General features: G+C 44.0%; 1 protein-coding gene across 1 annotated transcript; it reads left to right on the top strand.

Moving 5' to 3' along the window:
* tep1 (telomerase-associated protein 1) lies at positions 1 to 27,187 on the top strand. Its single transcript, XM_012815293.3, has 55 exons — positions 1 to 448; positions 986 to 1,486; positions 2,146 to 2,322; positions 2,532 to 2,681; positions 2,952 to 3,116; positions 3,252 to 3,386; positions 3,594 to 3,665; positions 3,849 to 3,970; positions 4,404 to 4,561; positions 5,078 to 5,187; positions 5,623 to 5,701; positions 6,350 to 6,542; positions 7,192 to 7,435; positions 7,651 to 7,806; positions 8,344 to 8,424; positions 8,754 to 8,866; positions 8,991 to 9,062; positions 9,225 to 9,371; positions 10,038 to 10,329; positions 10,627 to 10,748; positions 11,007 to 11,120; positions 11,222 to 11,339; positions 11,511 to 11,699; positions 12,928 to 13,124; positions 13,434 to 13,575; positions 13,703 to 13,882; positions 14,406 to 14,498; positions 14,779 to 14,911; positions 15,371 to 15,530; positions 15,802 to 15,935; positions 16,281 to 16,369; positions 16,463 to 16,577; positions 17,162 to 17,399; positions 17,767 to 17,887; positions 18,118 to 18,242; positions 18,461 to 18,560; positions 18,648 to 18,800; positions 19,017 to 19,229; positions 19,424 to 19,480; positions 19,573 to 19,714; positions 19,914 to 20,147; positions 20,419 to 20,576; positions 21,055 to 21,162; positions 21,420 to 21,524; positions 22,291 to 22,420; positions 22,534 to 22,619; positions 22,866 to 23,001; positions 23,362 to 23,492; positions 24,042 to 24,163; positions 24,823 to 24,963; positions 25,161 to 25,260; positions 25,883 to 26,003; positions 26,201 to 26,280; positions 26,468 to 26,572; positions 26,757 to 27,187. The coding sequence occupies exons 2-55, from the start codon at positions 992 to 994 to the stop codon at positions 26,874 to 26,876; spliced, it is 7,773 nt and encodes a 2,590-aa protein (XP_012670747.2). The 5' UTR covers positions 1 to 448; positions 986 to 991; the 3' UTR covers positions 26,877 to 27,187.

The following is a 27,187-nucleotide window of genomic DNA, read 5'->3' on the forward strand; positions in this document are numbered from 1 at the left end:
ACAGGATGACACAAACTCAGTAATTTCCTTCCGTGTTCTAGAATTCTATTGGGGTATTACTGGACACATTCTTTTGCATCCACACACAATTTTCCATTTTACGCCTTTACACTGTCATTCTTCTTTACGCCTTTACTGTCATTCTGTTTTACTTGGCTTGTCTGTCAGCATGGAAGACGTAAAAGATTGTTCGTTCTGGCAGTTCCGAGTATGACAGAGGTACAGAACTATCCCCCTTCCCGGTTGCTCATGAACGCACCATGACTCCACCCCTACAGCTGACTTGTTATTAACCAATCCTGTTGCCGAAGATGCAGTTGAATAGGAAGCGTTTTCCTATGGTTGTAAGCGACATCATAGAATTTAGACAGACTTACTTACAGCGACGCATAAACTGAAGTAACAAAAAGCAATTCTATCAATATCCAGCTTGTTCGGGCATGAGATTGTGAGTAACATTGATTTGACTTCCCACTCTGTTTATTTTGGTTATGCGACCACGATATTTTGATTTCGATTATCAGGAAAGTTATTTCTTTAGATATTAAGGTTATTATTGTTTGGCTTGTCTGTGAGAACTTTGGCCTTGCGGAGTGTTCCAAGAACGTGGTTTAACATGACTAACCTGGCTAGGTTAAGTCAGAATCAGTGGTAATTTAAAAGCCCAATTGTTTTTGCAGGGAGGATGAAGACATAGGGCTCCTCTATTTGGAGTTAACTTTGGCAGGTTTGTCAATAAACCACGTTCTTGGAAAAAAAGGTCTTACCTTGTGATTTATGTTTGGACTTTGCTTGATGCCTCACGCCCATAAACCTCTGTGTGTGTGTACACATACCACACCCATACACTAAAGCTTGCAACATGCACAGTTAAGTGTATGTACCTTTCTGTGTTTGCTCTACACTAAGCTCAGCTGACAGACTGATAAAGTTTGAGATATTCACCCCTTTAGTCCTATTGTCTCTTCTCCTATCTGTCTCATAGGGAGATATGAAGGCCCTTACCTTACTTCAGTCTGGCTCGGACTTTGACCAACGCTACAAGCCTAGCCTCCTCTCCAACTATGCTCCAAGTCTGGAGAACCGTGTTTTAGCCGAGTCATCCTCCACCCTGTCCCAGTGTTTCACCAAGCCTCCATCATGGATGACCCACACCCCCAGTCTGTCCTGCCCCTCCCTCCAGCCGTCTAGCCTCTCCTCCACTGTGTCCACATCTCCACTCCTGTCCTCCTCCACTTCTACGCTTCTTTGTGGCTCCACCTCCTCCAGCCGTTGCACATCTCATCTCCTCAGCACCGAGAACACTCAGCTGAAGAGAGACCCTCTCCTCTTCCCTCTCTCCTCCCTCACCTATCCCTCTGTCAGGAGCACTCTGTTGACTCCCAGCTCTGCCCCACACCTCCCCCTTCCTGCTCCCACTGAGGTGCAGCAGAAACAGCCAAGTGAAGATGAGAGGGAGAGATGCAGTGTTGATACGCCCAGTCAGGTATTTTTACGGAACCATGCCTCATTCTTTTAACTTTGCCAGAATTGGAATTGGCTGAAATTGGAATGTGGGTTTATGCCAGTCGTCATGGATTGGTTGTATTTATGTCATGGTTGAAATTAGAATACTGATCTAGTATTCTACCACTCTGTGTAAGTAAGACTGTAGTTTATGCCATCTAGAGCATGTGGAATACTACAAAGTAATTGAGTTTGTTGTTACATTGAATTTACTATGTGAAGTTATGTGGTTTTAATGTGATATTAGATTGTCTTGTAGTACGTTGCTTTTGCTGTCAAACATAATAGTACTGAGTACTTTAGAGACTTACAACAGAACTTCAGTTCAATTGGCACCACCTCCAGAGACAGTTTCTCAGCATTCTCATGCATTTTATGCATGTTGTGTCTTTGCATAAGGATAACGATAATGCATGATTTCCATTATTTGTTTATTATCCTTAGTCAGAAAATGATGGGGGACAAACAAATTAAAAGAAATTTCAGAAGCAAAGACATAAGATGCATACAATGTCGGAACATTTTGAGAAACGCTAAATAAGGGAACGCCACATTGTTATGCTAAGTCAAAGTGTTTTTCCTTTCACGAAAAAACTATACACTAGACTTTTACATCCTTTTGCATTTGTGTAATGTAAGGGCTCTGAATATGGAAGCACTGACAATGAGGACCCTGAGCTGTGCTCAGAGATGCTTGTGGTCGATCTGGAGTTGGCAGAGGAAGAGGAGGAGGAGCAGATCATAGCGCCTGATGAGGAGTTTGCAGTGAGAAAAGACCGTGTTGACAGTCAGCTTGAGGAGCTGAAGGATAAGAAGGTAAACATGCAGAATATGGACACTTAGTCAAAATAAACATTCTCCCTTTTGCAGTTGAGTTTGTTTGTATAGCCATGAATTCCCATTGACACAGCATCAGCAATACTCCCTTGTTTTCAGCCTTATCACTGTAGGTGTATTGTCTATGTGGTTGTCCCATCGACCCTGTCTTTATTGTGCTTGGTGTTTTGCTTTTTCTCTTTTGTCAGTACCATCTGCTGAACGCAGTGTGCAGTTCCCTTGTGATGAAGACCTGTGCTCCTGGGGACAAAGACTGGGATTGCGAGGGGAAGGTTTGGGCCAGGGTCATGAATCTCTCAGAGGATATCTCCAAGAGTGACCCAGAGTTTCTCCTCAAGGTTTGTGTTTAAGAGATGAACTTGGTCATACTGGTGATACATCATTAATTGTCAAGTACTTATATACTCTATATTCTTACAGAATGTACTTGGGATTATGGCTACGGCCAAGGTTAGGTTTGGGGTTAGGGTTTGTAACATGTAACAATATGTCTTTACATACATGAAACTATATAGTATTTTTTATTTACTTGCTTTACACTATAAGAAGGTAGCTTACGATAAACTTAGTGTCAGTTGAACTGGTTCTGATTGGCCTCCTCTGGTCAGGTGGCAGTGTACACCAGACAGGAACTGAACATTCGCATCACCGCCAACTTCCTGCTGGCACTGGCCGCCCACCTACCCGCCACAAAGCCGCACCTACGCCGATACTTCTGTGCCGCCATACAGCTGCCTTCTGATTGGCTGGAAGTGGCAAAAATCTACTCTACTGTAAGTTTGACCTGCATGTCTGTTTGAATGTCTTAGAATTAGCACCTTTGCTCATAGCTTTCCTTCACATTTAAACCGATGTCTCAACTCATTAAATTAATTCTCTGTCATTACCTCTTCTTCTCTACTCTGCAGTGTTTCCGCAGTTCTCTACCATCTTGTTTGAAGAAAGCCCTCACTGATAAATTCAAACAGTTCAGTGAATATCATCTGGCAAAGTACAACACACGGAAACATCAGTGCAAGCACAACAAGAAACCCAAACCCAAGGTAGAGCACTGAGCTAGCATGTTGATGTTGACCTTGATGAATACTATAGCGCCAAAACAATACAATTGTCTCAAGGCGCTTTACAGAGCCCAGGGCCTGAACCCCCCCAAAGAGTGCATTTGCATGCATATAGATATAGACAAATAGAGTTAAGGCCTATGCCTCTCACCATGCTTTTCTTCTCCCACTCACTGCGCTTTTTTACAGGAGGTGTCTGTTGAACAGTGGGCAAAATGGGCTCACCTGGTGGGGGCGGAACCCCAAGCTCTTCAGAAATATGTGAGTGTTTGTTTAACATCACCTCATTCTCACCACCGTTAGCAAAATCAGTAGCTTGGAACCTGCTACACAGCTTCTGCTGTCTTGCAAGAGGATGGTGTAACAGCAGTCACAAGTTATGTCATTGAGCCTAATAGTTTGAAGGCTTTCATAGTCTAACTTCACACATCTGTGTCACACCAGCTGCAGAAGGGTGCCCGTCGTGGGGTGGACAAGAAGGAAAGGAAGTTTAACTTGAAGAAAATGATTGAGCGCCTTCACATTAAAGAACCTGCTGAACATGTCATGGCTATTCTGGGAAAGAGGTGTGGCTGTGTGTGGATGGATTTCTGTGTTCATTTCGAGGGTTGTGTGCCATTCAGTCAGTGGCCTCTCTCTCAGACAAAGGATTGCTGACTTATACTGACCAAAAGCTTTACACTGAGACATGCATATTACAATGTTGCCATTTTTAAAATTGCATTAAGATACACAAAGTAATACCAAATATTACATTACAGTTCTTTAAAGTACATTAAACACACCAATTTACTTTACTTAAAAATGTAAAGTTTACAATTAAACTTAATAAACTGGGAAAATACATAGACGAACTCATTGCAATCCAAAGAGCAGTGCTAATACAAAATTACAAATGTAGAGTGCAAGTCTTATTAGCTCTAAAGAACCACACACACACACACACACACACACACACATACACACAGACCCACCCTGCTCTGTTTTGTTCGCCCACAGGTACCCAGCTGATGTGCAGGCCTTCTCTCGCAGCGGCCTGAACGGGACATGGCAAAAGGAGTTGTCAGGGAAGCGCATGAGGCTGAAGCAACCAGACACCTGGGAACGTCTGCTCAGTCAGAAGGGCAACAAGGCCGCCTCATGGGAGCAGCTGATTGGTGGGGAGGCACTGGAGTACATCACATCACATCAGATTAGACTAGAATACACCTTACACCCTCAGTACACATTTTGTCAAATTCAGCGAATTGCTCCTTGTGGTCCACTAGCTTTGTTCTGTGTGTGCACTCTTAAAAAAACTGGTGATCACACAGTCCTGGCTCAGAAAATGGGAAACAAAAACATTGTTTTAAAAACGAACTTAATTCAAAACGTACTCACCAAAATCACAGAATGTACCTTTAACGGCGGATAGATTTTGCTGAGAAGAACACACCCATAGATGCATGAGAACATTCACATAGACGACACGATCAGTTACCGTCACAACACAATTAATTAAAAAACAGCACAGCAATGTCCTTTACAGTGCATGTAACTTCTAGTGATTCAAACACACCCACACTGTCACCTTAATGCAGTTGGTTGAGCTTGTATCATCGTCAGACAGAAAACGTAAGTACCCTCACATTTCTCTTAAGTCAATATTTGTTGTTGGTGTTGTTGTTGTTTAGATAGTAAGTCGCTGCCTTTCATGGCCATGCTGAGGAATATGAGGAACATGATCACTCAGGGCATCAGTGAGAGACATCACCAGAAGATCCTGGCCAGGCTCGCATCGAAGGTGAGCTCTCTGCTCAAGATATCCGAGATGACATGTAGTCAACACACACTCACTCACTCTCTCTCTTTCTCTCACTCACAAACACACACACACTGACAAATACATCTGTTCTAGACCACACTGTTACCTGATTCTCCATTAAATAGCCTATGGGAGCCAAGCAAGAATTTGGAACTGAATTAATGAATGGAAGAGAATAAATGGATGAATGAATATACAGAGAGAAGCAATGAAGGAAAAAAAGACAGAAAGACAGACAATCAAGCCAAAAACAGATGATATCCTAGTTCCAGTTCATGAAGGAAAAAAAGCCATCTCTGTTGACAGAGAGCGATAGAGAAGAAGAGAGAGAGAGAGAGAGAGAGTGTGTGAGAGAGAGTGGTGTGAGAGTGAGAGACACCTTTGACCTCCCCATTGTGTGTTTTGTGCCTGCAGTCCTCTGTAATCCAGAGTAGACAGTTCCCATTCCGCTTCCTGTCCGCCTATAAGGTCATCCTGGAGCTTGGCAGTACAGGTACGACACATCTGTTTAAACAATTTAAGTTTAAATATTGTAATTATTTATAGCCCAGTAGGTCTAATCCAAAGTCCAAAGTCCTACTGCTGCTCAGCTGATGCGATTAAAGATAAAATTGGTTTAATTAACTGGTTGACACTACAGCCTGGCCTAACACTATGGCGGTCAAGCGATTTAAAAAAATATATAGGTCTCTGATTTGTGATTCATTAATCTAAATGAATCGGAAGTGATATCAATCTGCTGTGAGAAGCGTTAAAAAATCGGACAAATTTGCCATTGACGTGAATTGACAAAGTAAACAAGCCTTGGCAATGTGGACCCATCTTGGAACCTTGATGACTCAGACTCGGACTTGAGGTTTAGTGACTCGGCTACAGCACTGGGTAGAACACACACGCCCTCAGCTAGGCCACACAACTGAAACACAAGTAAATAACTGTAACTGAAAAACAAGGAAATAATCTCTTATTTACACACCTTATCAGCTGCCTCTTCTGCTTGTAAATTGAAAGAAAATGCATAGCAAAGGTAGCACATCATCATCTGAAATGACCACTTCATAAACAAGTCACATAGACGTGTGGTTATCATTCCAATGAAAGTGTCTCAGTCCTTCTGTTCCTCATCACTTCTTCCTGTTAGCCCTGAAAGCAGAAGAAGAGTTCCCGAGCTCTACCGACATCCTGAAGGAGATTCTGAAGAAGGTGCCCAAAAGCAAGCGCAACAGGAGTCTGGACTGGGAGAGTGCGAAACGCAAGAGACTGAGGGTGGCCCTGGGAGTGCCTTTTGTGTTCCGGATCTTCAAAATGAAGCAGAAGCTTTGGAAAAAAGCAAGGTACTAAAGAGCCTTTCTGCAGGTAGTTTGATACTCATCACATTTAGTTTGTACTGTTAGTTTGATACTCATCACATTTAGTTTGTACCGTTAGTTTGATACTCATCACAGTTAGTTTGTACCATTAGTTTGATACTCATCACAGTTAGTTTGTACCATTAGTTTGATACTCATCACATTTAGTTTGTACTGTTAGTTAGATACTCATCACATTTAGTTTGTACTGTTAGTTAGATACTCATCACAGTTAGTTTGTACTGTTAGTTAGATAGTCATCACATTTAGTTTGTACCATTAGTTTGATACTCATCACAGTTAGTTTGTACTGTTAGTTAGATACTCATCACATTTAGTTTGCACAGGTAGTTGGGCTTTACAATGTTTAGGTGTGATTTTGTTGGCAGCTAGTTTTTATAATTATCAAATTGAAACATGGTCATGTGAAGGTGAGACACACCTGTCATCCTCACTAGCCAAAACATCTCAGTTAACAAGCTATCTAGATCTATCTAGATATATCTTTACTTTTGTTATGTCTTTTGTCTTTTCGCTAGTTAGCTCCCAAGTTTTAGACAAGTGTCCTCACTGACTTGTGTACCAGCCTTGAGAATTTGGAGTTTGACTTCATGTCTTGATCATTGATCTGCAGCCAGCGATGTTACACGGACGAGCTCCTGGCTCGCTATCGCACAGCGCTGGAGAAGGCCGTGCAGATCTCCTGCCGCTACAACATCCCACCCCTCCCTGGTCGGACGCTGGTTATCTGTAACGCAGATATGTCCGACTATAGAAACAACAAGGATGAATACCACTTCTGCCTTCCCCCAGACCCTGAAGATAAGCGTGGCGAGGATGAGCAACCTCGCAAAAGGAAGGAGACGGACTCCGTTTCTGTAAGGGGCCCGCTCATGAGTTTGTGTGAACAGCTGTGTCACTCTGTTGCTACTAACCTCTAAATAACAACATAGTATTGTGTGCGTATTTGTTTTTTTTTAATGTGTGTTCGTGTGTGTGTGTGTGTGTGTGTGTGTGTGTGAGTGTGTCTTTGTGTGTGTGTGTGTGTGTCTTTGTGTGTCTTTGCATGTCTTTGCATATTTGCCCTGCACAGATCCAGGAACTGGCAGTACTACTGTCACTGATGATCACTAACTGCTGCGAGCATGCCCAGTTTGTCCTCCAGTTGGTCGGGAATAAAAGCAAAGAGGTGACTCTCCAGTCAGACGCGCTGTTGGATAATGTCCGACCAGTCCTGAGGCAGGTAAAGGTAAGGCTTCCCCTGATCTGTTTTGGTAAGCTGAGCTGCGGCACAGAGGAACCCAGAGGAACACCAGTACATTACACCATCACACAGCATAGAATTTGATGCGTGCAGGTTAAGGGTGAAACGCAGGTGCGTTGCATTAAAAACCCTGACGGTTGAGTTTGCCGACCCTCAAAAGCTTCAACGCCTCAGGGCCATCAGTCTATGATCTGCAATCTGTAATTGACTTTTGGTTTTGTAGAGTGAAAGTAATGGGACAGGTCCACCATGTGTGCATCTGTTGAGTGGAACCGCCGGTGTGAGGAACATTAGTATTACACAGGAAGCCAACGGCGCTGTGCTAGGCCTCCCCCATCAGACATATACTCTTGATACACAGTGCCAAATCCCATGTCTGCCATGCCCTTCAAATAATTCTTCATGGCCCTTTCAGCTCACAAACACTTCACCCAACACCCTCAATGCATGCCTTCAAAGTGTTTGCACGTGTTCTGTAGTTGTAGCTGACAAACCTATGTATGATATGTTTCTTTCTTTTAGGAGTTTGTTAAAATGGATTCAAGTGAGAGGGATAAGGAATACAAGAACATCCTCACCGAAATGATGGCAGATAAGACTCATGTGAGTGATGAGCCCTGGGTCCTCCCCCCTGAACAGATGTGCTGTTCCATGTCTTGTTGTTGCTGATACTGATGCTGTAGTTGAAGAACTGGTCAGGCATAGTTGTCCCAAACCTTTTTGTTATGTCACATGAAGAAGTGGTCATGAAGAGAAGCCTCAACATATTCAGTATCACAGCACTCCAGAGAAAGACTACATATCCATACAGTCCAGTACATCCAGAATCAGAATATAGCTTGAGACTTGCATTCAGTTGCTTACTTGTGTGTTCTTGAACACGGCCATTTTGACTTGACCTGGAAGTATTTCAACTCTCCATTTTTCCCCAGGTTGACAATATCATAGATTTGTCATGTTATCATGGTTCTTGTGAACCAGATATTGCCAGGTACAAAAAGGAGGTCAACAAGAATGCCCTAGTGGTGACTCTCCTGTTATCCAGGTTGGTATGCTGTTTTATGTGGCAGAGTTGTACAAACTATGGCCTGCATTCGACTTGTTTAGGACGTACGGATGCAGCCTTCTTATTTCCCGTTAATATTCAAGCAAGCGTTTTTATCTTGTAGCTACAGTGACGATTCCCCACCCTCAGACCCGAACACTTTGAAGCTTGTTGGCTTCAGTGAGCAAATCCTTAAGTAAGAAGTCCTTCTATCTATGTGTGGCGGATGCCCTGAACAATCATACAAAGCTCTTGATTTTGAAGTGTCGTTTTATAAAAAGGCAGTTTCCATGTTAATTTGTATTTCTGTCTTTTCTCCTTTTCTTTCCTTTTCTTGTTGTTTCTTTTCTTTGCACAGGTTTATCTCGGAGAGAGGCTCCAGTAGGCTTCTGGATCATGTGGAGCACATGGATAAGCTTCATGCTGTCCCTCCCCCACCTCACACCAAGGAGGAGCGGGAAGGAGCAGTGGCTGTCCTCACTCTGCCCACCACCCCTAAGTTCAGGTAACACAGCTCCTCCTCAGTGCTCATGAAGTAAATTCATTGAAAATAGAAGTCATATGTAGGTCTCATCATGTTATTATACTACTACTACTACTACTACTACTACTACTACTACTACTACTATTGTGGGTTGTGAAAGGTCATGGACATTTAATTAAGGGTCCTTGGAAAGTCACAAAAAAGTTTTGTAAAGTTGTCAGTGAAAATCGGTGGGAAACCCAGATCTGTTGCCACTCCAGAGCCAGATCTATTGCCAAATAGCTGTTACTTCTCAGCAGAATGTGGTTTAAAATAATTATTAGAATTTAAGTAGTGCAGTTCATTAAAAGTCAAATTAAAAAGAGAACCAGGGCCGTATTTTTTCACTAGGGACAAAAAACTATCGAAATTGAGCACAAAAAACAGCAACCGCAAAACTGCTCATAAATATTATTATGTCTGACAACATGAAAAGGATAACTACAGAGATACACCTGTGTCTCCCGAATCCCAATTTGTTTCCCCCTTTCATTTAAACTAAAAGAGAAAAAGCCTGTGGTCACATAGTGTGGGGGTTGTGTGTGCTATTATTGTATCAGATGGAGCCGATGCTGATGAAGATGATGAAGAACATACAAATAAACAAACTAAAATAACACCGCGTCTCTCCCCTTCCCTGCTGATCAGGTGGCGTGGCGTGCGTGTCTTTGTCTCCTCCACCTTTCGGGACATGCACGCGGAGCGGGACGTGTTGGTGCGCCGCGTGTTCCCAGAGCTCCGGCGGCGCGCGGCCCCCCACGGCCTCCACCTGCAGGAGGTGGATCTGCGGTGGGGTGTCACGGAGGAAGAGACGGGCCGCGCCCTTGAGCTCTGCCTGGGGGAGGTGTGCCGCAGCCAGCTGCTGCTGGGCCTCCTGGGGGAGCGATACGGCCTGGTGCCACCTTGCCCCTCCCTACCAGACAGCCCTCAGTACCACTGGGTAAGATGAAAACCCATATGGAGGTCCAAAGTGTGATACACTTTATGTACTGTATATTTATAATTGCATATAGATATTTATTTATACAGTATATACATGTATGTATGTATGTATGTATGTTTGTGTTTATGTACAGTATGTGTGTACTATTTATATACTTGAGATGGGGTGCGTAACTGAATGTTTTTTTTTATGTTTTATGATTGATTTCTTCTTTGGCTAATGCTTTTGCCATCAGCTGAGCATTGGAGAACAAAGTGAAAGATGTGTTCTCATAAGGGGAAACTCTCTCAACAGATGAGCTCAGCTCCGTCTGGCCTGTCAATCACTGAGATGGAAATCAGTCAGTTTCAGGCCCTGTGGGCGGACTCGGCTGCCAGCCGCATGCTCTGCTATTTCAGATCACCAAACCTGCCCAGGTGAACATTTGGGATATTGGTGAATTTTTATTATTAAAACGACCAGTTCCTGAATAGCACATCTGTCAGTTTAGCATGTTTATAACATAACTGTTTACACAAACATTTCTCGGTTATGAGCTCACACAATGTCCTGACTTCTGCCGTCACGCTATCTCCTTGTTGCTTTTCGTAATGATGAAGACAAACAGTGACAATAAACAATAAACAGTACAATAATAATGCATTCACTCTTGTGATGGATCATGTTCTGCTCAGGTCTGTGCCTGTGGCGTGGAGGGCAGACTTTGCCGCTGAGTCTAAAGAGGGAGAATCCAAGATGGCTGACCTGAAGAGCAGGATCCTCAGCAGTGGAGCTAAAGTGATGGAAAAGTGAGTGATATCCAACTTAAAGGCCGTCTGTTCATCTTAGTCCTAAATGTTGCACCCTTACGTTCCCTGTTTTAAATCTTGGTACTATTTTTTATCCTCAGTTATCCGTGTGAGTGGGGAGGTGTTGTGGATGGAAAACCCTATGTTAAAAGTCTGGAGGAGTTTGAGAAGACTGTCCTAGAGGATGTGTGGGGCACACTGCAGAAGCTGTTTATAGAGGTTAAACACAATTTTTTACTTCACCAGCATTGAAAAACATTTGAAAAGCATTGAGTGCCTCGTCTAACTCTTTTTTACAGACCATACTTTCAGACACACACTGCCTGTAGTAAATGTATTCTTTGCCATAGCAGATGTGAGCTTTGTGTTTTTTGTATTGCTACTACACAGGAGGTAGATGAAACTGATCTCAGTTCAGAGGTCAAGGAACAGGAAGTACACCAGGATGCCCTGCAGAGGCAGTTTTATGGGCGTGGCAAGCTCGTTTCTATGGCGATGGAGAAAGTGAAGGAGACTCAGAAGAAGGGAGGGATTCTGCTAGTGGAAGGAGGTCCTGGAGAGGGCAAGACTGTGTTCATGGTAACAACACACCCTTTCTACACACTCAGACACACACACACACACACACACACACACACACACACACACACACACGTAGAGAGACAAACACAGGAGGTCCTGGAGAGGGCAAGACTGTGTTCATGGTAACAACTCACCCTTTCTACACACACACACACACAGACACACACACAGACAGACACACACACACACACACACACACACACACACACACGTAGAGAGACAAACACAGGAGGTCCTGGAGAGGGCAAGACTGTTCATGGTAACAACACACCCTTTCTACACAGACACACAGACACACAGACACACAGACACACAGACACACAGACACACAGACACACAGACACACAGACACACAGACACACAGACACACAGACACACAGACACACAGACACACAGACACACAGACACACACACACACAGACACACACACACAGATATACAAACACACACACACGCACACAGAAAGAGAGACACACACAGGAGGTCCTGGAGAGGGCAAGACTGTGTTCATGGTAATTATACGCCTTTTCTACACACACACACACACACACACACACACACACACACACACACACACACACACACACACACACACACACACACACACACAGAAAGAGAGACACACACAGAAGGTCCTGGAGAGGGCAAGACTGTGTTCATGGTAATAACACGCCTTTTCCACACACACACACACACACACACACACACAGGCCCAGGCCCAGGCCCAGGGGCCCATGAGTTCAGGGGGCACCTAAGCCAGAGCCTCTGCGTGAAGTCGCTGTTATTAACTTTGCTTGCTGTCAATTGTTTTTAGACTTTAGACTTGTTTTTAGACTTAGACTTTAGACTTGTTTTTGTTAATATCAGAGGCGACTTAAAATGTATCTCTTGGAAGCCCAGGGGCCAATGGTTTCATAATCCGTCCATGTGTGCGTGTCAACAATACACTCCAACATGAAACATGAAATCACTCCAAGCAATATACATTTGCTGACCTAAATAAGATGCTATTTGTTATTACCTGAGGTTATTTCAATCATTTTGACAATTTTAAGCTTGGCTTGAAAAAAGGCCCCCTTGTTCAAAGTGGGAATGACAGAAAAAGTTTGAGAACCACTGTTCTACACATACCCTATATAGTCTCCCCACTGGTATTGTAATGTTTGCAGTTTGGGATTCAGCCATCCTGTCTATGTTCATCTCTACTTACCTTACCTTAACTCAGGCTGGCCTGGCAAATGCACTCCAGACTCCAGAGAAGTCCCAGAAAACCCAGAGGTATGATGTCATATCCTACTCCACTGCTGCCAGCCAATCAGCATGCCGTGTAGAGAACCTGCTGGGATGTCTCATTCATTGGTTGAGAAATCGAAGAGAAGGAAATGAAGAAGAGGAGAAGCTGTCCTCCTCTTCATCCTATAAGTGAGTATCAGGCGAATGAGACCGAGACATACATAGGGTGACACACTGTGCTAGGACACACAGCCAAAAATAGAGTTGACATTTGCCATAAACAGTTACATTACATTACATTTAGTCATTTAGCAGACGCTTTTGTCCAAAGCGACGTACAACAATGTTATATGAGTGTCAATTAACAGAAATCCCTGTGCATAGCCAGTACAGGTGGTCAGGGGCTGGTTGGTTGCAGGAACAAATTAAGTGAAAATCTAAATTTGAATAAAAGGTTTAGCCTGCATGCTTCTTCAAGTTCGCTTTTCGCTTCTATAGAGAACTACTGGACGAATTTGACACTCTTCTGAGTGACATGAAGAAGGGCCAATCACTGGCCTTGTTGGTTGATGGTGCAGATCTTGTGCAGGACGCTCAAAGCAGATTGGTCTCTGATTGGATACCTCCGAATTTACCACAGGTTAGAGCTGAGTTTGGATTTAACATTTTCCAGGTTGGGAAGACTCACTAGAACATATTTTAACTTCATTGTATGCATTCTGCAAGCAATCACACTTTCCCCTGACTGGACTTTTTTTTTCTTTTAGTGTGTTTCTCTGGTTTTAAGTGTTACCACCAACTCGGCTCTCCAGCAAACTCTTCTCAAGAAAAAAGGTTCCATCTCTCTTGCCTTGGGACAGCTGGCCCTGCCAGACCGGAAGGAGATTGTTCAGAAGGAGCTCAGTGTCTATGGAAAGAAACTCAGTGACTCTGCATTTAACAATCAGGTCAGTTGCTCTCACTTTGGGACCCGGGTTTGAGTCGGACCTGCGATCATTTCCCCCGATCCTACTCCCAATCTCTCTTCCTCCCAGTTCCTGTCTCTCTACACTGTCCTATCTAAATAAAGGCAAAAAGTAAAAATATAAAAGTAAAAGTACAGAGTACTAGTTTTGTCTCTTATACAGTCTGCGATTTTAATCCAATGCAAATTCAGCTAATTGCTTCTCACGGCCCTCCAGCTGCCCGTTCACTGTGCGTGCTCAAAAAAGCCTGTGGTGTTTCTACACAGTCTAGGCTCTGTAAATGGGAAACAAACATAGTGGCTTGGACTCATTTCAGCCAATCAGCACGTTGCTCCAGGAGCACGGCAGAGAGAGATGTAATTTGATTGGCTGGTGAGCTCAATTACCAACAGCCTTTCACCAGAATTGTGGAATTGACCTTTAAGTGTGTCGTGCGTGTGCGTGTGCGTGTGCGTGTGCGTGTGCGTGTGCGTGTGCATGTGTGTGTGTTGTTTGCTGCCTCCAGCTCCAGACCCTGCTGATGAAGAAGGGTGCAGTCAGCCCCCTCTACCTCCACCACGCCTGTGAGGAGCTGAGGAGCTACGCCTCCTTTGAGAAGGTCAGGTGGCTCCCTGTTCTCACATACACTGACCATGCACACACACTACTGGAAAATAGGAAATAAACCCATAGCCTTACTTATGAACTGTACATTATTTATAGCAGATGCCTTTTTAAAACAGTTGCCTTTCAAGTAATTATACGTTTGGGTTCAGCTTCAGATTTTTGATATTACAACAAATTAAGATGAATAATTTGCAACCTGCTTGTTCTCCTGGCGAGGATGCTATGACTAACTGCTATGTCTGTTGTTGTTGTTTTTCATTGTTTTCCATCAGATGAAGGAGAATCTGCAGACTCTTCCTCAGACTCTGTGTCAGCTGGTCCAGCACAGTCTGCTCAGGCTGGTCTCCCAGTATAGACAATGGGCCCTCGGCTGGGCTCTGGGGGCTCTGGCCGTCAGTTCCACCGGTGCGCCCCCCCCCCCCTCCTCCACACACTTCACTCTTTACTTCACCCTATCAACAAATGATCTTTCATTGTTCTCTTGTGTCTCCTTTAGTGGTGTGCCCTCGTTGTGCCCTCGCTGTGCCCTCCCCCACACACCTCTCACTCTTTGTTCCGCTCTCTCAAAAAATCTGCTTATGTTTATGACATCCTTCTTCTTCCATTATGTTTTCTCTTTTAACTTATTCAGCTCCACTAGTAGACACTCCTTCACAAACCTCCCTGTGATTATTTGATACTTGGAGAAAATGACCCCAAGTATCTCTCACCATTCATATTTTACTCCTTCGTTTTCCTTGTTTCTCCTGACTTCAGCATGCCTGCACAGACAGTCGTGGCCTCTTTTTGCACGCCACAAGGTTTGGGAGAGATTATGATGTTGTTTTTCCATCCATATGACATCACAATCTGGCTCCTCTACAGGGCTGAGGGAGAGGGACCTGTACGCTGTACTGAGCATGTGCAATGACCTCTCTCGGAACGAGGGGCAGGTGACCTGGCAGGAAGTGCTTCACCGGGCCAGGCACCCACAAAACCGCATTCCCATGGCAACCTTCACTCAGATGGCACGTTGCTTGCAGAGGTATAGAACAAGATATTTTATATAGTGGAACACCTAAGGGAATGGAGTCGGAATGGGCAAAGGAAAATTTATGGAAATTCAGTCAGTCACGTTGTGCAGTCCATTTATTTTCCTTTGTCTAGTCCAGCTGATGAGGCCTAGAACTCATGCAAGTCAACTTTCCCTTTTTTGAGTCGAGTGTGTTTTCCAAACGGCATACTAATGGTGTTGGAATGGACAGAAAACAAATTCTCACTGGAGGCAAAAATCCTTTTTTTATCTCCTGCCGCAGTCTGATTGGTCCCTCCAACGCTCATAAGCCAGACGACTTCCTGATGCTGTCCAATCCCGAGGTGATGTCCGCCTTTGAGCAGCTCTTCCTGTCAGAAGAGGAAGACCAAACCAGAGCTCATCTCCTGCTGTCAGGTACCCAGAGAGGCTTTCCCAGTTCAGCCATGCATTCACACGCTATTTGATCCCACTTTTATGAAGGAGCCTAAGTACCTAACTAATCAATACACAATACTTAAATCATAGATTGCCCCAGTATGTTTCCTATAGTACACGTTATAAAACCCTGAATTTATGAAATACAAAATATGTTGTCCCTTAAGGGACTTAATGTTGGACCAACACTAGCAACATACTAATAATAATAATGGTCTGGTGTTGTGTGTGTGTGTGTGTGTGTGTGTGTGTGTGTGTGTGTGTGTGTGTGTGTGTGTGTGTGTGTGTGTGTGTGTGTGTGTGTGTGTGTGTGACCTCGCTCAGCTTACCTATGGGTCCAGGCAGACCCTCAGGGCAAGGACACCTTCCTGCACTGTGACTCTGATGCCCTCATCCACCTGCCCTCTCACCTGGTCAGTGCTATTTTGCCTTTAACCTTTGCTCTCTGACCTCTGTGAAGCTCCACTCTCTTAAACTGTCTCTGTCTCTATCGTGCCTGTGTCCAGAGGAGCAGTGGCCAGTGGCCGGCCTTGTCTCACCTGCTCTCCAGCTATTACTTCCTGTACGCCAACGTGAGACTGGGGCTCCTGCACCACCTCTTAGAGACGTACGCGTCGTTCGGTGAGTCTCCTTTACTGTGGCATCCCTCTTGGGCCTGGACCATATGTCATGTTTGAAATGCAATAGATTAAACTAAAGAAAAAACATTGACATAAAAAGAGCAAGGACCTCAAATAAAAAGATTGGTACATGGTATGTTTGTGTCTTTGTTTGTCCTTTTTTTTTGGGGTCCTTGCACATTTAAGGTCACTTCTTTCTTTAGATTAAAACATTATCATCTTCATTATCATCAGCCCTTGTGTTTTGCATTCTTTCTTTAACCGTAGATCCGTTACCTCGCACTGGGCGAGACATCATTGAATACACATACAGAAGGATAAGGCCCAGGTGCCACCTCCTATCTGAAATACAAAAGAGCCTGACCGCACGTTATTAGTTTGCATCGGAGTTTACATGCTCCAGTGCGACCCTGATCACAATCTCCTAACTTGATGTAGATTGTTAGCTTTCTTTCCGTTGCTCATTTGGTAGATCAAAGGTGATAATAACACTAAATGCCTACCTGCACTATAAATCGCTTTGGAGTGTTTGCTGGATGAATTAATGTAAATCTTTCTCCCCCCCCCCCACCCCACCCCATCAAGATGGAGTCAACACGGGTGACATGGAAGACTGTCGGAGGTTCCTGAGGCAGGAGGCGCCTCTGCTTTCCCATTGGCCGGCTCTTTTCCTGCAGCAGGCTCTGAACAAATCAGACGGCTCTTCCGCCCATCTCTGGGCCAGAGGTGTCATGGCTCGAGGAGGAGGGCGTGGAGGGCGTGTGGTACAGTGGCTCAACAAGGCTGAGCTTACAGGGAGCAGGGAGACCACTGAAGCTGTGGGGTAAACATGCACGCCCTTGTGGATGATCACCTCAGAGTTGTTCTTCATAGTAAACAGGAAAACAAAATCTCTAATTCATTAGTTGTAATTTAGGCTTCTAGAATGAACACTTTTACTGTAAATTTCTTCTGAAATGCTCTACTCTACTTTAAATCACATTTCATGTGAAGTGCCCTTAGGTGATACAGTGTGCAATATATATTTTTGTAGAACAACATGTTTCAGGAGGAGCTTTGGGTAAAAGTCGGTTTAAGCTGTGCAAGAAGTTAGAAGTACATATCATATAGTATTTTGAATTACTTAGATTATTGATTGAACAGTCAAAGAGTGACCTGTGTGTATTGACCCATGTGTGGTCCTTGTCTAGTGCCCTGGTGTCCACATTCCAGTCAGAGCCCACCTGTGTGGTTGTGAGCCCAGGAGGTGATGTCATCGCCGTGGGAACAGTGCAGGGCACTCTGCACTTCTATAGTGCACAGACGGGACAGGTGCAGTTTAATTTAGATTTCAGATATATTTAATTGTTCATATACTGTATGTTTATACTGCATGGCATTACACATATGGCACTGTCAGTATACATACAGTATACAGAAAGTATTGAAGTTCCTTCAAATAACACATAGCTACACATGATTTCTAGGTAACAGTGATGTATTCGTTGCAGCAGTATGGTATGATCTGGTGTAGAAGCTTTGTGGTGCTGTATCCCTTTCAGGAAGTGAAGTCTCTGGTGAGCAACAGTGATGGCATCTCGGGCTGCGTTTTCCTGAAGGAGGGGCTTCTCGGATCCACGTCCTATGATGGACAGATCGAGGTGTGGGATGTGCAGAGTGGATGCAGGTAAGAGTTCATGAGATACCAACTGCAAAAGGTGCACACAAACAAAAACTGGCTTCAGATGAATTAGTGCTCCTGTGCCTTAACAAGTAGGGGAAGGTAAAAATGGAGTCCACATACAGATAAAATGTAGACCTTGTTCTGCAATTGCAAGTTAAAGTCTAGATAAACACTCACGATCATCTATAATTCTCTCGTTTTCTGTTTTTTTTTCCTCCAAGGGTCACCCATGTGGATGCACATACTAATAGAATAACAGGAAGTGACGTCAGTCGTGACAGGAAACACCTGGCCACAGTCTCCTTAGATTTCAGTATTAAGGTGAGGCAAAGATGGATAACTATAAAATGGCCGTACGCTTGAATTCAGAAGCCCTTTGGCCCTGACATTATGCTCTTTCTCACGCAGGTGTGGTCCTCTCCGCAAGGCACACTGGTGGCCAACATGTGGAGTCCGAGCCCTCTGAACTGTGTGACCTTTGACCCAGAAGGACAGCGCGTGGCCGTGGGTTGCTGGGATGGATCAGTGCGCATGTGGAACTGGCTCCAGGACACAGTGCAGGTGCATTTATTGAGAAGAGAATTCACACAAATTAGTTTGGCTGAGAAGGAAATGAAGTGTAGAGCTCAAGATCTACATTTTACATTTACAGTGTGTTTATATATCTGTGTTTATCTCACTATTCCACTTCCTGTGTTTATCTCCCTCTGTTTTGTCGTTTTCACTTATCTATCTCTCTCTTTCACTCTTCTTCTCCTTCCTCTCTCTCTCTCTCAGCCTCTGCTGGGCCATGAGCGGTCTGTGCGGAGCCTGTCCTTCTCCCCGTGTGGGTCTGTGCTGTGCTCTGGTTCTATTTGTGGAGAGGTCAGGCTGTGGTCTGTGCCTGCCTTGGCTTGTGTGGGCAGCTTCCAGGCCCACAGCGGCTCGGCACAGGCGCTCTCCTTCCTGCAGGAGGGCAGGCTGCTGCTCAGCGCCGGATCAGACACGACGGTGAGACGACCACATCTATTCACACACACATTCACACACATTCACATTCACACACACATTCACACACACATTCACATTCACACATTGTTCTTCTACTGCAATGTTTCTTCCTCTTCTTACATTTCTTCAATTTATAACCGCACATTTTTACTTCATATTTACTATCATCTTCTTCTTCTTCTGTGTTCTAACAGATCCAATTGTGGTCAGGCGGTCTTGGTCGCTCAGTGGGAGTGTTAGGCGAAGAGAGGGTAAGTTTTAACATGTCATGGCCATGCATCCTCTGCCATTTCTTGAATTGTAATCTTGACTCAGCGTGGTTAATCTCTCTCAATTTGGACAGAAGTTGTCCAGGTACAGCCAGAGATCCTCCAGGCACAAAACAACAACAGCTGCTGCTGCTGCGCTCTTTGTAGCTGTTGCCAGTGGTTACGCTGCTGTAGGCTACCATGGAGATGGTGTAAAGGTGTTCCATTTGGAAACAGGTACAGTATAGATTTTTTTTAATGATCACAGTCAAATGTTTTTTTTTTTGCTTTTGTGTGTATGTGTGTGTGTGTTTTTGTATGTGTATATGTCTGTTTGTGTGTGTGTGTGTGTGTGTGTGTGTGTGTGTGTGTGTGTGTGTGGGCGCATGCGTGTGTGTTGTACAGTATGGTAGTCACATGTGTCACCTTGCTGCAGGAGAGAGAGTGTGGGCAAGTGAGGGCCTCCTGGTGTCTCTGCCGTGCCTGTTGTGGCTGGAGTCCCAGGAACCCGAGGTGCTCGTGGCGGGATGCGGTGACCATCACCTGCGGGTGTGGAAGATGCAGCGGGCAAAGGGTGCGGTGAGCCTGGCGCTCCAGGGCACCTTTGGGGCACAGCAGGGTCCAATCACTGCCCTGGCACAGAGCACCACCTACGTGGCCTCGGCCTCAGGTCAGTCTACCCACAATCCCTTGCTTTAACGCTATGTGAAGTTTATGTGTATTTATTATGTATTCATCCATGAATGCATCCATTCATTCTTTATTATAAACCTGCTTCTGGTTGTAATGATCTTATAGCTAAATCTGCTAAATTCTATTGTTCATCTATTCTCCACTGGAACTATTTTGTACATAGTCCCTCATAAAATAATCCAGACCAGATAAACTAAACTAGACTATCTAGATGGGTAGTCACCTTCCTCTACACCCCTCTTTCTCAGATGACTTCACCATTGCCTTATGGTCGGTGGGGGACTTGAGTTCTGAGGCCTGGATTGAGCCCAGTGAGGTGTGCCTTCTCAGGGGTCACGGTGGCGGGGTAACCTGCCTGTCCTTTAGCCCCAGTCAGCAGGAGCTCCTCTCTGGGGGCAAAGACCAGGTACGTGCTGCCACAGACAGCTGCTGGGCTGGGCTTATGAACCTAGTAATCTGCTCTGAATGTGGCTGTTCTTATCCCACAGACATATAGGTACACTGAGATCTATAGAACATTAGGTTTGAGATAACATACACAAGAAGCCTAATGTTCTACAGATGTCTGTGCTCTTTTAAGTGGTGACATGTATCTTATTTTCTTAGTTTTTTAGATGATGGTGTGATGGTGTGTGTGTGTGTGTGTGTGGGGGGGGGGGGTGATGATGATGATGGTAGTGCTTTGATGATGATGAGTATGATGATGTTGACTATGATGACAAGGTTTATGAGGATGATGATGATGGTGGTGTGAAAGATGGTGATGATGATTATGATGATGTTGACTAGGATGACAAGGATTATGACGATGATGTTGATTATGATGATGAAGAAGAAGAAGAAGAAGAGGATGATGATGATTAATATTGTGGTGGTTTCCCTAGGCTCTGCTGGTTTGGAGTCTTTCCTCTTCGCCTCCCTCTCTCTCCCAATCTCTCCCACACTGCCATGGGGACTGGATCACTGGCTGCGCCTGGACTTCCAATGGCGTGGTGAGAGTGTGTTTATTGGTTGTTTCATGTCAGAACCTCCCTAGTTTGACTGAGGGCAACCGGCTCACTCATAGTTTGTGATCTGGTAGATCATTGTGATGTGGTAGAATTAAAAACATTTCTTCCCACTTACTCCTTTTCTTAGCTTTTTTTCTTTAACTCTTTTCAGTTATGGCTCCTACTTTATTCAGTGTTAAATGTACTCTTTCCTATGCATATTAGGCTACCCTAATCCTAACCCCTGTACCCCCCCTCAGGTGAGCTGCTCCAGAGATGGCCGATTGAGGGTGTGGGATATCCAGACAGGGAGCTGCGTCACAGAGATCCTGGCCTCTTCCTCCCTCAGCTCCCTCTGCTGTGTAGTGAGTCAAATTGCTCGGTTGCTTTGTTAGTATGTTAAGATACAATGTTGCCAAAGCAGCAGAATGAATTATAATAACACAACACGAACGCTTTCATTTTTAATATCGCTGCTGTCAGTAGCCCTGAGCAGAGACTGGTCTGAGACTGAGAGTATGGCTAAAGCAACACAAGAACTCAAAGTTGGGAGCACTCAATCAGAGTCGATACAGGACACCACTCTTAAGTCTCACCACTCTGTACTGAACTTTTCATGTGGCGTAGCACCACAGCTGAAGTCCAGCCCAGTAAATACAACACATCAGTGTGGGCAGTTACATATTTGCATTGAACTCCAGGGGTGTATCAGCAATGATGATTTCATCCAGATAAATAAGTCTATAGAGGAACACTAGTTTGTGGTTGCTGTCAGGATTACTCGATGCTATGCCTGCGTATTGATGGGTACTTCTAATGTCTATGTGGGATGAGTTTTGTGTTTTTTTAGGTGCTTAGTTTAGATTTTCTTTTTACTGTGTTTGGAAGGATATGCTCCTCGTTTTTTGTCTCTTGGTGCACCAAAATGCATATTGTATTTATAAGAACAGTTTGTCTCTCTATTAAGTAAAGTGAGGAACATATTATTAGGACTGGATTTCCCTGAGGCAGACATGTGCCACCATGGGACACAATTGACACTGTCGTGGTACATTTTCAGACTTGGATCACAATGTCAAACCGTTTTCTTTTTCTACAACTTTAACAAAAAAGTGATGTTTCTGCCCTCAGGCTGACTATGTGATGGCTGGTTCTGTTGATGGTCTCCTGGTTGTGTGGAAGAGGCTGACGGGGATGAGGATCACCCAGATCCAGGCGCACCACTCCTGCGTACACCACTGTGCTGCCCTCCCCAACACTGGTATGGAAGACCAAAAATACACACCACACCTTATTATACTAAACCCACACATATCCGGTACATAAAGACTCAACAGGGGACGAAACAGAACATGGTAATTTCATATTTTCCAGATGGAAACCAGATAAGCAGAGAGGAGGAGCTGATGGTTGCCACGGCTTCGGATGACGGAACAGTGAAGCTGTGGCAGCCCCTGCAGGTGGGGAGCCTTCACTGCTGTTACCCATGATCCCTCTGGATCTAGAACTCATTGCTGTATAGGGCACACGTCATGCTGATTTCTATGTAAAGAGTTCCGAGACATTCAGCACTACATTTCATTGGCTTTATACCTGAACTTTGCCCAATGAGAGTAAAGTTGAACTAATCTAATGAGGGAGACTCCTTCTTCTTCGTCCTTAAGCTTTAGTGTGACAGTGTGAATATGTGCTTGCCCTTACTGAAGGTGCACCATCACAGCACGCTGCACAGCCACACTGGAGGGGTGGAGGCGGTCGTGACCAGTCAGACAGGAGAACCAACCCTCTTCACCGTGTCCCAGGACCTCTCTCTCCGCACGTGGACTGTGGCCACAGCTTTGGGTACCAGAACTATCAACACTATCTGTCAACCACCAAACCTACTTACAATACTAACAGTTTTTAGGCCAGTTAAAAAAAACCTGTAGTGTAATGCCCTTGTCACTCAATGATACGAAAACATGCGAAAAATGATCATGCATTTTACATAGTTAACAGGAAGAAGTAGTTAGTAGTGACGAAGAAATAGTACTGATGGCCTCCCTATTTTATATGACGTTCCAGATAATAAATATATACATACACACACACACACACATACATACACATACACAAACACACACATCCATATAGATAAAATATTGTCTCATTTAATGTAGAGACCATGCTTCCCTATGTGGGTTGTAATGTTTTTACCTGCAGAGCTCCCTGCCAGCCTGAGGAACTGTGTTACAGCCCTCTGTTTCCTCTATGGGGGCCAGCTGCTTGTGGCTGGCTGTGAGTCAGGCAGAGTGGAGATTTGGCATCACAATAAGGTCATATGTTGCAATCAGGTAAGGCAATTTTGTCAATACTTTTTGCTGTTCAAGCATTTTGTTTGCTGTCTCCCAAAGTGTAGATATAAAATATAAGTAGTATGGGTAACAGTGGTATTGAACAATTAAGTACTCAATTGTTGTTATATAATGTGTATAAGATGGTTATAGCTGTGTATTTATTGTGATGCAATTTAGAGAAGCATGCCACATTTGGGACCATATTACTGGATGCCGCTCATTGTAGTTACAATACAGTCAGAAGCACCCTTAAAAAGGCTCACATTGATACTGAACATAAAACTCTATAGTACTAATGTTCACACGATGCTTCTCGTAGAATTTAGTAGCCATTTAGCAGTATGTTTCCCTTTTGCTGGGTTAGAGTCAGCCATGGGTTTATTGGCAAGTAGGTTTCCAGATACAAGGAATCTGTTATGGTTGTGTGGTGCAAAAAAGTTAAATATACAAAAGAAACTTAGAACTTAGAAACTTAGAAAGAAAGAATGTAAAAATCTGAAAACCCATTTACCAACCCAATTTACGCGTGTCTGTGTTTGTCTGCAGGTGAGCGATCGTGGGGTGACCGCCTTCTCCAGTATGCCGGATGACAGGCTAGCCGTGGGCTCCTGGGACAGTTACGTGTACATCTGGAAAATCCACTGGGACCCCCAGCAGCACTCTGCAAGGTGTGAAGTGGAGACACATCTCTTCCTCACCCCCTTACCATGACATCTCAAGTGCTCTAGCATATTGTCCAAGGGCCACATTCACGTAATCAACGTGCGCGCTGAGAGTGTATACGATGTATCTAGCGAACGGTTAGAAGGGTTGTTACTGTTTGAAGAGTGCTGTGTTGTATGTTGTGATATGTATAGGTTTTGATGGTGTTTGGTAGAATACTAAAGGTAGAGTTTGCAATGCTGGAGAAAGGTTGTTTACATTTGAGCTCAATAGCCAGTGAAATTACACCCCTCCCTTCTGTGCTACTGAAGCACCATGTTGACATGGCATAAATTTGTTGATGGCTCTGTCCGAGCCACTATGTTTGTTTCCCATTTACAGAGCCAGGACTGTGTACGGCCACCAGAGGTTTTTTGATTGCACACACTAAGTGGATAGCTACAGGAGAAGTTGCCAAAACGTGTTGGATTATAATCGCAGGCTTTGCCTTTAAATAAATTGGATTAGAATCGTAGGCTTTGCCTTTAAATAAGCAGCTAGCTGCTTCTATTGCAGTTGTTTGCCGTTCATTCTTCTGTGCACTGTCATCTTGATTAATGTATTGTCATCCTCTTCTGTCTGTAATTTTTACCATTTTGTGTTTTGTTTTATTTTATTCCTGTAGTATGGAGAAGGTGTGTTCTTATCAAATGCAGAGCCCAGTGAGGCATCTTCATTATTGTAATTGGCTCCTGGGAGTGTGTAACAGTGGAGAAGTCTTCAAAGTCGAGGAACCAGCTGACGATTGGAAAAATTGTCTTAACAAGTAACCAAACTACAATTATTCACATTCAGATGGGATGTGTTGAAGTGCTTAACAATGACTTTGCAAATTGCTAAAAATCAGTACAGTGCCGCTGTGAATAGTTATTTCCTGAGGAGTTTTAAAAATATATGTTTCTTGTGGTCAGATTTTACTTCAAATTCTCCTAACTGTGCTGTTGTGTGCCTTTGGTTGAAAAGCTGGGCCAACGGTCACCGTATTCTCTCTGTGCTCGAAAATGATACCAAGAGTTGCTGGATGGCTGGAGAGTACAATGGGAAACTAATCTTTGGATTTATGGTGAGTGCTACCTATACCTTTTCTATTGACGGGTTCATCTTAGCAACCTCATGTTTGGCTTTATTGTGAGTGCTACTAACATCTGCTCCATTGGCAAGTTTATCTTACCAGAGTGATCTGTGGGCCATTATATACCCCTACAGCAACTTAAAGAGCCGTTGTTTAAAACCTGTGAATTAGCTATCTAAATGTCAACAGACCTGCCTTTCAAACACCACCAACAGGTGAGTTAGCATAGCTTGGGTGGCTAGTGGAACCTACATGTGTGTTCACCTCGCTTATACATGGCCATATACCATCAAAATGTTATAAAAATCTTTTAAAAAAAGAAAATGTTATAAAAACTTGTCCCCCACAAAAAATACCTTTTAAAAACCAGTATGTTGCAGATGCTTTTATTCAAAGCCACATGCCAGTTAAGCATACAATACATCAGTCTCTGTGCACATTGGGATTTAAAGCCATGACCTTTTGAGTGATGACCACATTACTTTACCAATAGAGCTGCATTGTGAGTGGCCAAGCTGTTGCCCTCAGTCAGTATTCTGTTCTCACATTGTGTGTCTGTCTCCTTGAGCAGTCTGTATGCTGTTCTCACAGAGTGTGTGTCTGTCTACATTAGCTGTGCATGAGTCCAAGCAGCCCCTTGTGCTCAAGTTTCTGCGAGAATGAGGTGGACAGAGACCCAGAGGTAGAGGCCGAAATGAAGCTCCCGTGGATTTCTGCCATCGCCATGCAAGGAAGTATGTTTCACCAGATGAGTTGTAGATTGTACTAAATGTTACCATTTATGATTCTTTTAAACTTTTCTGAGTGTTATATTAGGAGCTGTGATGAAGACTGGATGTATGACACATGATGTGCAAAAAAACACTTCACACAAACACTGACTGACAAAAACGTATTAAAATATGCAACTGAAAAAGTATTCTCCCCTCAGGCTTTGTGGTGTATGGAGATGTCAAGGGTAACTTGTGGTTCGGCCAGTCATCTAATACGGACTCCTGGGACAATACATCTGTAAGTGGCATTTTCCTTCCACCATTCCTGGGCAGTGAGGGTAATAACCAATGTCAATGAAAAGGTCTATGAAGGTCTCAGAATATGGTACATTCTGCTGTAAATGAGAGTTCATGTCATTTGAAATGCCCTTGACAAAGAAGAGGAAATTGATGGTGGTGTTGATGATGATTTGATTACTTGACAGGCTCACAGTGACAGGATCAGTGTGCTGAGGTTGACCGAAAAGAGGATCATCTCTGCATCCTATGACCGAACCGTCAAACTCTGGGACAGACGGACCAAAAAACAGGTCACTCTCTCTTCCCATATATCCATTACCAATCAGTGTTTGTCTTTTTACCTGCGATTTATGTCCTCTCCCATAGCTGCAGTCGTTCTCTGACACCATATTGTTGTTTTCCCCCCTGGTGCCTGTGTGTGTGTGTGTGTGTGTGTGTGTGTGTGTGTGTGTGTGTGTGTGTGTGTGTGTGTAGGTGGGGATGTTTGTGTGTGAGGGCCCTGTCCAAGCCCTGGAGGTGGCCCCTCAGGAGCCCAGAGAGATGGTGTGTGCGGACGGTCTGGGAAAACTTTACTTCCTGTCCTGGACAGAGTGATCAATATGTTGTTTTTGAGAGATCATTAACATGTGCTCTCTAGAATGTCCACTGAACTTAACCGAACATATTGAGAATCCTGTTTATAATCAACTGGAAAATGTTGCATGTTGAGCAGGTTAGTCTTTTGATTCATAGACATATTCTTTATTGCTTTAATGTACCTCATATATTTATCAAATATTTACCGCAAAGAGATAAGCAATGTATGGCTGCTTATGCTTTACAGAAAGGGGGTAAAATAATGTTTTCCACCAGTGCCTTTAATTTCATCCAAAAATAAATCAAAAATAAAGTTTTGTTTACTCTCA

Source organism: Clupea harengus, chromosome 22 (assembly GCF_900700415.2).
Source record: "Clupea harengus chromosome 22, Ch_v2.0.2, whole genome shotgun sequence".
In the NCBI taxonomy this organism is placed as follows: Eukaryota; Metazoa; Chordata; class Actinopteri; order Clupeiformes; family Clupeidae; genus Clupea; species Clupea harengus.

What these genes read in the sequence shown, in the direction of transcription:
- tep1 (XM_012815293.3), top strand. Translation starts at nt 992, where the DNA reads ATGAAGGCCCTTACCTTACTTCAGTCTGGCTCGGACTTTGACCAACGC. An exon ending in GCTACGCCTCCTTTGAGAAG is followed by an intron (nt 14,499 to 14,778) that starts GTCAGGTGGCTC and finishes GTTTTCCATCAG; the next exon opens with ATGAAGGAGAATCTGCAGAC. An exon ending in GGTGTTCCATTTGGAAACAG is followed by an intron (nt 19,715 to 19,913) that starts GTACAGTATAGA and finishes ACCTTGCTGCAG; the next exon opens with GAGAGAGAGTGTGGGCAAGT.